This window comes from Pseudochaenichthys georgianus, chromosome 15 (genome assembly GCF_902827115.2).
Source record: "Pseudochaenichthys georgianus chromosome 15, fPseGeo1.2, whole genome shotgun sequence".
In the NCBI taxonomy this organism is placed as follows: domain Eukaryota; kingdom Metazoa; phylum Chordata; class Actinopteri; order Perciformes; family Channichthyidae; genus Pseudochaenichthys; species Pseudochaenichthys georgianus.
Window position 1 is genome coordinate 26999177 of NC_047517.1, and position 10265 is coordinate 27009441.

The 10265-nt window shown below is 40.6% G+C and overlaps 1 protein-coding gene across 1 annotated transcript in view; it reads left to right on the forward strand.

Annotated features, from left to right (window-relative positions):
- The window catches only part of pcsk2 (proprotein convertase subtilisin/kexin type 2), a 39853-nt gene extending 30034 nt beyond the window's left edge, over positions 1–9819 (forward strand). Inside the window, exons 9-12 of the mRNA XM_034100029.2 lie at positions 2405–2620; positions 3941–4041; positions 5394–5621; positions 9083–9819. Of these exons, the coding sequence (XP_033955920.1) occupies positions 2405–2620; positions 3941–4041; positions 5394–5621; positions 9083–9572 (1035 nt within the window). The 3' untranslated portion in view covers positions 9573–9819. The remainder of the gene's footprint in view (positions 1–2404; positions 2621–3940; positions 4042–5393; positions 5622–9082) is intronic.
- Positions 9820–10265: the final 446 nt, after the last annotated feature.

Genomic DNA, 10265 nt, shown 5'->3' on the forward strand with positions numbered 1-10265 from the left:
TATATAAATATATATAATATTAAATAGTGTATTATACGACATGATTGGCTCTGCATTGGATTATTATCAGTTCTGGTAATAACTTCATAAATAACTACATCTGAAAGCAGAAGTATGGCAAATCATTGAAAGCAAATATTAAACAATTACACCAATTGTATATTATATTCTTTGCAAGCTCTTCCGGGCCACATAAAATGAGGTCGGGGGCCTTGAGTTTGACACCCCTGATTTAGAGAATAGGGATGCATTTGGCAGTCAATCCAATATAGCATCCCTAATGTGTTACACTACTCCTTACTCTACAATAATATGTTTCTCATTAATAACCCATTGTCCCCTCCAAAACGAAAAGTCAGAACGTATTTACAGGGTTGATGGAACTGTTCGTGCTGGTCTTGCTCAAGGACAGTCCAGCAAGGTGATACAGGGGCTTAACGTAGGGCCTTTGGTTGAAGAGGAGTCTTCTTTCACACCCACACCACACAGAGCTGTCACGCTAACATTGCTATTGCCAATTTCCTGCTTGATTAGTCATCATGCGCTGTGTTGCAGGCAGCTGTGCGTTGTGTTGAAATGACCGCATCTCAGGCAGGCTAGCTGAGTGGGAGCCAAGCTAACTGTAAACTCTGATCAACTATGCAAGCGTCTCACATTCTAATGATCACTTACATGAGCTATTGTTTATGCTAAACATGATAAAAGATTTAAAATGAATAAGCACATCTTGCTATATAAACAACTGAGTCACACAGAGTGGCTTCAAGTCTGCATCCTAAACATAACTGTGTGGTTTTGCAAATTGCCACCAATAATGGAAATAAATGAAATAGAATGCCGTGCAAAATTAAAAGCACTTTATTTTGATTGTGTAGAACACAGAAGGCCTGAAGCTCTTACGTGAGCTCAACGATGCTCAAACCTGTCTTTGCTATTTAAATGGAGAGCGACATAAATAAGCATAGTGAAGGGAAGGACATGGCACTCTTCCTCCACTTGATCTTTTGTTCTGTAGAGAAACGGTCGGCCTTTTGTAGAAACAGGTGCAGCATTAGGTGAAGAGGATGCTCTCAGCGTTGAGCCACAGTTGTATCATGTTTCAAGGCACTATCAGCAACACAAATGGCATTTTACTCTGTTCAAATCTGCAAAAGCAATTTATTGCAAAGAGGAGTTACAGAAAAGATATACATGTTTGTATTTGTTTAATGCCTTGGGTACTTTACAAAGACATAACAGCTCTGATATGCTCAGAATGCTGCAACAAGCAAGAGATGAACTTAACTATTAGATAGGACCGAATGTGTGTCCCTATTTGTTTACAGTTATTAAGAATGATTTAAAGATTTAACTGACAACTTTTAAGGGACCAGGTTTTTGCCGTCAGCTATGAAATGACCTGAGAAAATCAAGTTGATTGAATCAGTATCCATGTCTTCTTTAATTCTACAAATTCATAATGACCGTTGTCTTTTTCCTACACATTGATATTACCGATTTAATTATTGCTTGATTTTATTGTATGGAGCAGCTGTTCTTTTTTCAGTGTCCTTTTAAATTTCCCAAGGTCTTCCCTCTTACACACAAATCAAACCCCCCCCCCAAAAAGACAATAAAGCCTTCAACCCACCAAACATGTTATTCTTCGTACAACCGCAACCTGTAACTGAGTCTGATTGGATTTTAGAGAGTCATTGTATGTAGAAGCCCACATATTCAAATCAAATCAAATCAAATTTTATTTCTATAGCACATTTAAAAACGATTTTCGGTCGAGCCAAAGTGCTGCACATGCAGATAATAAATAACACATTACTACCGATGTAAACAGAAGACAATAAATTACAACAGCAAATATAAGAATCAAACACAGGGAAGTGTCATGAGTCGTGCTCTGCTATGATTAGAAGGCCAGGGTGAAGAAGTGAGTTTTTAGTTTTGATTTAAAAACCCCTAGGGTCTGGGCTGACCTCACATGGAGGGGCAGAGTGTTCCAGAGCCTAGGGCCAGCCGCCGCGAAGGCTCGGTGCCCTCTGGTTTTTAGCCTGGTTTTAGGCACTACCAGTAGCAGCTGGTCAGCAGACCTTAACGCCAATGAAGTGACTGAACAAATACATATTTGTTTTGCTTTGTAAGTATGAGTAAGGATTTGATTGATTGATTGATTGATAGTTTCCCAAATGATATGTCTTTTTTATATAATATATGACATAACATTTTTGAAGTGGCTGTATCTGCCTTGCTGTGTTATTCTAATTTGGTCTCTGATCATTTGCATAATTGTTAACTGGCAATTACTGATACATACTATAGTTAAAGTCAGGTTAAGCTCTTTAATCCCAAATAGTTATTTGTACCCATACGTCCAACTAAGCTTTTTCTGATGATGATCTTGTGGTTCTAGGGGCGCGGAGGAAAAGGCAGCATCTATGTGTGGGCATCGGGAGATGGTGGTAGCTATGACGACTGCAACTGTGACGGTTATGCCTCCAGCATGTGGACAATCTCCATCAACTCAGCCATCAATGACGGACGCACCGCCCTGTACGATGAGAGCTGCTCCTCCACCCTGGCATCCACGTTCAGCAACGGACGCAAGAGGAACCCAGAGGCCGGCGTCGTGAGTGTGCCTTTCTTTAAGCAGATAAATGTTTAAGTAATCTATGTAAAGTTTATCAAAGATTTCTGATATTCAATGGCTCCAGAAGTTGACTTTTTCATTGGGTACGTGCACTCTTAGCATTTAAAGACGACTCAATGCTCTGTAACCTTTTATGTCTCTCAAAGATAGACTGATCTGTAAATAGCTCCTTCTCAGTTGGCCAACAAGTACTATAACCTTGGCCTTTTGGGAGATTGGACGAGACAAGGTATAAAGCTGAAGAAGCTGTTATTGCTGTCTGCTTTTTAAAAATAGAGGTTCAGGTGGAGTAATAGCTGTGATTACATTTCTGGACGTCTAGATGCATCATTTTGCTGTAGATGCTCAGAGCAGCTGGCATACTGTGTTGATCAGGGCATTCAGGTCGTAGCAGATGCTTCATAAGAAGGAACATGTTTTTAAAGGCTCTCTTTTATGAGGTTATTAGGGTTACTTAAAGTGGTTTTTTTCTGTTGAAGACAAGTAACAAATCAATCAGAAGAGATCAAAGTACATTGAATGACTGACCTTAGCATACACAATGATCTGTAACTTGGCTATTTGACCGTTAACTTGAAGGATTGTAGAAGGAATGGATGGGAGTATACTATCTCTGAAAAGAGAGGCAAATAATGCAAGACAGGTTGTGCCTTCTTCTTTGTATTCAGAAAATATACGTTGACCTTGAAGGATCGTGTCAGGAAAAGGAATGCTCTCGTAGCATGGACCCATCGAGATTAAAGACCAACACTCCATAGCATACTGATGTAAAAAAACTATTTCCCAGTGTACAAAAGCAGCAGTGTTTGTGTTTGTGATTATGCAAATCACCTTTGGCTGTTGACAGAGCCACAGATCTTCCCTAGGGTTTCCACTCTAATTCCAGTCAATCTGTTATCATTTCTAATTAAGCACCAAATTAAATAATCAAATGATTGTTCAGTAAATACAAGCATGACTCGTCTGCTGATGAGTGTATATAACAGTTCAGCCAAGTACACTGCACTTTTGTTTATCTTTTTCAAAATTGTTTCCAAAACGTATAAATAAATAAAGCCAGAGGATTATATCGATTTAGCACAAGTCCGTAGAATGAAAATGCTTTCTGGGAAACATTGTATTGAATGTCTGAGATAGTTGCTTAGAGATTGCATGAACATTAGGGGGAGGGGAGGGGGTTCAGACAAGACGGAGTGTTGTGTATGTTCTTCTCATTTGAAGAAAATAGTGTAATGTACATTTGTCGGAGCGTGAAGGGGAGAGCCGGTAGTGACTAACAATACGGTGATTGGGGTTCAGGCCACCACAGACCTGTATGGAAACTGCACGCTGCGTCACTCCGGGACATCAGCAGCAGCTCCAGAGGCCGCCGGTGTCTTTGCTCTGGCTATTGAGGCGAAGTATGTACTACAAACATCTTTTATAGTTGTACTATTTGTGATTAATGACATTAATACATCCCATGTTTGATCCCTGTATGCTGGAATGCAGAACACTCTGAACATAAATGTCACAGTGACATGCTTTAAACCACAAGATGTAGATGTGAGATATAATATAACAATGTTATGCTACTCCTTCAGGAACTGCTTGTGTTTTTGAAGTTCAACCTTGAGCTTTAATACCGCACTGATGTATCTGACTTCCTCGGTCAATCTCCACTCTCAGATCCTTTATTCTCTCCGTGTCTCTGAACTCCTTAAAAGCATGAATCAGTTCTTCACATCACTTGCTTATTTATCACAACCATCAACTAAATGAAAAGAAAAACGGCACTTATTGTGTTGCCCATAAAGTACATACTTGTGCCAAGGACACACATCATCATTCGTGCACTGCTCTTTATGTCTGAGTACGAGGCTAGAAAAATAGAGTTGAAACACTGCTACGCTGATCTCAGCGTTTACAGTATGTTGTATTCATTGCTAGCTCTGTAGCAGAGAGGCTGGAATGATAAAAACACATTGCAGTACTTGGAAACTGTACTGGGCTAAATGGTGATAGCAAAGCTTCTTTTATTGATGTGTATCAATAGTGCCATTATAACACTGTTTTACAATTGGGAGTTTATGTTATAATCCTTGTGAATTCAGTCTAGATTGTTCCTTGTGGATTACAACACAATTAAAAATATATGCCACTTAAGTAAACCCACCCACACCTAATCAAACGAATATGACAAATCTAAAACCTAGAGAATTAGTGCTTCACAAATCCCAGAGGAGAGCCTTTCCTTTCTCTCAGACACTTCATTTCTCACATTACAGGCTGACTACATTCTGCTGCCATTAACTGACACCAGTTAGGGGAGTTGAGCAAAGAAACCCTGTTTGCTCTGCACACACAATAATGATGTTGCTGTTGGGAGGAGCGGATGCTCACCCTGTCCGATGGCAAATAACACACAAGGCTGTTAGGACGACTGCACAGCCTTTTTACTGCCCAAGCACACTTGAACCAACGGCAGGAGTCAGTGAGTCAGCCAGAACAAAGCTGTCACTACACACAGCCAGATAATGGAGGGAGACACAGACAAAGTCCACCATCTGCTTACAGTACATACGCTATGAAGTTTACATAACTGAAAGCATGGACGAAATGCAAAGCCATTAAATATAAATGTGTTACATTATTTCATTTTATATATACTAGTTATTTTTTACACTTCTTCTCTTCTCCATTACTAAGTCCTTCCTTCATCCCCCTGCCTCAGTCTTTTGCACATTGATGACTGTTTCTCCCCCCGCCTTAGCCCTGACCTGACATGGAGAGACATGCAGCACCTGTCAGTCCTGACCTCCAAGAGGAACCAGCTCCATGACGAGGTCCACCAGTGGAGGAGGAACGGCGTCGGTCTGGAGTTCAACCACCTGTTTGGTTACGGTGTTCTGGACGCTGGGGGCATGGTGAAAATGTCCAAGGAATGGAAGACTGTGCCTGAGCGTTTCCACTGTATAGCCGGATCCATTCAGGATGTCCAGTAAGTCACATTACTACTCTTTTCTTCTAAATGCTATGACACAACTACCATTTGCACACAGTTTACTCTTTCCAACTCACTTCGACACAACATTGAAGGGAAAACACTACTGAGCAAAAGAGACACACTCATCTAATTACTGAGTAATTCAATATAACATCTGCCATGGGAGAGTCCACTTCATAACCCAGTCATATTTAGATTAGCTGCTCAGTCTGTCAAATGGTCCTGTAGATTTATAATGACATAGACTGATCTCCTGACATCCGATTTGATAATGACTGCATTTCTCTTTTACTCTGACAGTTTATCGTAAACACCATCCCATAAATGGCGTCATCTTAAATTTGATTTAAGGGAAAATTTAGGATTTTTTCAGTTTTATAAAAAAATATGAATTATTTTAAAATCCCCTTTGAGAGTCCTCCTATTGCCCAGCAGAAGTGTAATTCATGAACGATAAAACACAGTTGGTCTGATGTGTCCTGTAACTTATCTTAACTCATGTTACCAAATTGTATTGCTGTTCAATGTAAGTCAGTTACTGTGTAACCCTTTCTAAAGTGTTACTGTGGTTTAGCACATTAGCTTAATGCTAATCATTATAGTAGCTTTATAATAACGTTTTCACCTTTAGTCAACCTAAAGTTGCCATAGCATTAGCACTTTTAGAGGAGAGTATGTCCTTTATAGTGGTTTTGGACTATTATTAGATTTTATTTGCGATATAGGAGTAAAGTGTTTTTTTTTAATAAAAGATGCATCTGGACTCTGCCTTGGAGCAGCATCTTCCCTTGTGTCACCCATCTTCTTCCCCGCATCTTCTCTATCCTACCTCCAGCCTCCATCCTTGTCTTTTTCCACTCTCACCTCCCCTGTCTCCCTCTGCTACCCTTCCATTGCTCATGTCTTTGATCTCCCGTGTGTGTGAAGCCTGGTGTTTTCCTGCGGCTAGCCCTCTTATTAGTTCTAAATAAAAGCACCACAAATGTCCCAGCGTGACGTGTCCTGGAACTACTGTCAATTACACTGATTGGCAGGCGGGATTCCAGGTGGAGTTGCTCATGCGTGTAGGTTTGTGAGCCCTAACACTGAACTTTCATTGTGAAAGTGTCAATGTGTGTGTGAAGATAAAAAAACAGACTGATTACGTTTCGTCTGTGCATTTTATTGCCACCATCAACACCTCCGATTTCTTATTTTAGCCTCTAATCAGTGCTCCACAGATGAGGCAGTCAGGACAAAATGGTGTGAAAGTGTGCATGTGTGTAAAAAAGAAAATGCCTCCCTTAAGGGTAGTGCCAGAGACAAAGGGGAAATCCCTTAAGTGTTATGTGGCTTACATCGTGAGGACAACTCATGCAAATGGTGGGGCTTGTCCTTTCATGCAGAGAAGATGTGCCTTTATCCGTCCCATGCAGGTCTTAGCTCATACAAACTGTTCATAGAGGTATACGTATAGATATTTGTCTCTTTTTTGTATTTGTTTTAATCAGTTCACTGTTTTTCCGCAGCACGACAGATATAATGCTGTCTCTATTGGAGGATATGTAATTACAACAAGCCCACTTCTGGTGACAGTGTATATCACCAGAGAAAGAAAATAAACACCAACATAGCCATGCCTGCAAAGTCTCTCAGCATTGATCTGCTCTGACAGACTGTGGCTCACTTAGCTGGAGTTGAACTTCTCATTATCAGTGGAGCTGGCATGCAGGGTCCCACTGAGCGGTAGGGTTGTTTTTAATCTGCACCGGTCTTACCCTTCAGAGGCATCTGTCTCTGCTCTCTGACCGACCGCTGTAACTACTCTGACACATTATCTGATGGGAACTGTGCCCCTGCTGCGCACAGAATCATTCAGGGGTCAAAAGTGAGATGTTAACATATTCACTGCTGGATTTAGTTTTACAAAATCTTACATTTGAATAAACTAATAATAGTAATTAAACCAGAGAGTATTGGTGATTGGATCACTGAAGCCATGATGCTAGTTGGGTATTAAAATGGCCAATTCCCCATCCCTACCCCTAACTTCCAGAGCACTTTCCCTGACCACACCCATATTACAAACCAGCATTCATTTTGATCAACAACTGCAATCCTACACCGACCCACACGCTGTTGGTAACAAACATGGCAGTAAATTGCTAGTTTGTAAAATAAATCTAAGGCTATATTTTTACACTTTCTTTTAAACTACAACCTTATGTCAATAGAAAAACTGTATTTGGTAATTACAAACGTCTCAATATGAATTACAGGGCGTAACTTACTGTGAAACACCCCACTGTGAATTGTTCTGTTTTTCTGGGACTATAATTTCTAGTAATCAGCCCGCTGCACACACCTCTCTGTGCTCAGCATAGTGCTCTATTAATCATTTTTTTCAAACTGAGTGTTGTTCCACACATCGCTCTCAGTCTCTGTTTCTTGTCTTCCTGTGGCGCGGTCCCAGCCTTTAATAATGTTATTAAGCCTCCTCATAGCCTTTGGCCAACACCCCTGCCCTGCTGGGTTCTCACTCTTTCCTTCCATCATCCAAAGAGATGAGAACAGCAGTATGTCCTCCCGACCACAAAGCAATAACAATACCTGCCTGCTTTTACGATCTCCTCCAAATCCATCGTGACAAAAAGAAAAAGGATCTCTTCATGCTCTGAAAAGCAGCCAGGATTCACAGGCGGTCCAGTACATGACATGCTGTACATTTCGTTTATTGGCAATAGGCCTTAGTTGTCTATATAATAAAAACGTTTCTACAAAACAATTGTAAAAATCCAGAGGCAGTGAGATTTAATCGCATATATTTGCAGCTTTTGCTCATGCTACAATGATTGCACAGAACTGAAACATCCCTCTTTTCTTTCTGAACTTAAACCATAATAGACCTTTGAACAGCAAGTGTTACAATTCACGTGAAACAGGCATCTAGATTCTAGATTCTAGAACATAATGTGAGAAATGGGTGGCACCAAATACAATGGATGATAAATGTATTATAGGCCAGAGTATTTTCTTCCAACCATTGGAGATAAATGATTGGGTAAAGTACTGTAAGCAGACAAAAGACTCTTTGTGTGACGAACAAAGAGTCTTGATTCTCCGTCAAGGTGGGGTGGTTCCATATGAAAACTAGGTCAAGTACTTTATTAACTACAACATTAAAAACAGAGCAGGGAAAGGTGTGAGTAAATGTAAAAATGTAAATGTATTTCATTCTTAACTCTTTTGACTCGTTCCCTGACTTTTTTGTTTTTGTTTTAATTTCTTTATTAAGGAGTGCAGATTTAACAGACAATACATTTGTTTTCACATTTCCTGGTTTTGGTTTTCTTATTACAGGAAATAGCTCGTTCCCTGACTTTTTACTAATTTAGAACACTGATATTTGATTTTTTTTTTCTCGGCTTTTCAGCTTCACGTTTTTAACTTCTTCAACCTCTTTCTCCTTTCTCCAGTAAAGTCCAGTCGGGCAACAAAGTGTTGCTGACCATCAACACCGACGCCTGTCAGGGGAAGGACAACTTTGTCCGCTACCTGGAGCACGTTCAAGCGGTGGTCACGGTCAACGCCAGCCGCCGTGGCGACCTCACCATCAACATGACCTCCCCCATGGCCACAAAGTCTCTCCTGCTGAGCAGAAGGCCCCGTGACGACGACGCCAAGGTGGGCTTCGACAAATGGCCCTTCATGACCTCCCACACCTGGGGCGAAGACCCCCGCGGGACCTGGGTCATGGAGGTGGGATTTCAGGGCGATGAACCCCAGCGCGGAGCCCTGAAGGAGTGGACTCTCATGCTGCACGGAACACAAAGTGCCCCTTACATAGACCAGATAGTACGTGATTATCAGTCCAAACTCGCTATGTCCAAAAAGGAGGAGCTGGAGGAGGAGCTGGATGAGGCTGTAGAGAGAAGTCTGAAGAGCTTGCTGAGTAAAAACAACTGAATTCCCGTCTGCATGTTGCCAAATTTATCAATTTCTCTTATTCTTATCCCTCTCTGCAATCTCGCTCGGTCCTTCTCCAAATCTCCTTAGTTCTCCCGCTCTTCATCCCCCCCGTACTCTACCTCTCTCCCCCTCCTCAATCTGCTTTTTGTTATCAAGTGTTTCAATTAGCCCCCAACTTTTAATGAATGTTTCATGTAATCCAATCATGATAAAAGTGTTATTAAACTGTTCTAGAGAAAGCAAACCATATCACCTGGATTTTTACACTCTACAGAATTGTACATAGACCAAATAATAACCACTCTTTAATGCTCTTGCTTTAACTGCCCTGCACCTCTCCTCTGCCAACTGTTGTACAGTTTGTGACTGTAAATTATTTTCTGTGTCATTCTACTTAAAGTTTAATATCTTGCAAACAGAGCAGTGATACTTCTTTCAGTTTATATTTTTATGTGACATGCACTGTTTATATAAACAAGGAAAATATGATGTGATAAAATCTGCAGCCTGTGGTCCTTAGTTCATATTTCATAATCTTTGACATATGCTATAATAAATCTATTCAGCTGTTTATTAAAGCATGTGAGTGATTTGCAACACAACACCAAACATACTGAGAAAGAGTAGCAGGTCATTTGTTGTCATATCAAGGGCCAACTATTTGAAAGGGTAAAACAAAGAATTTGATCA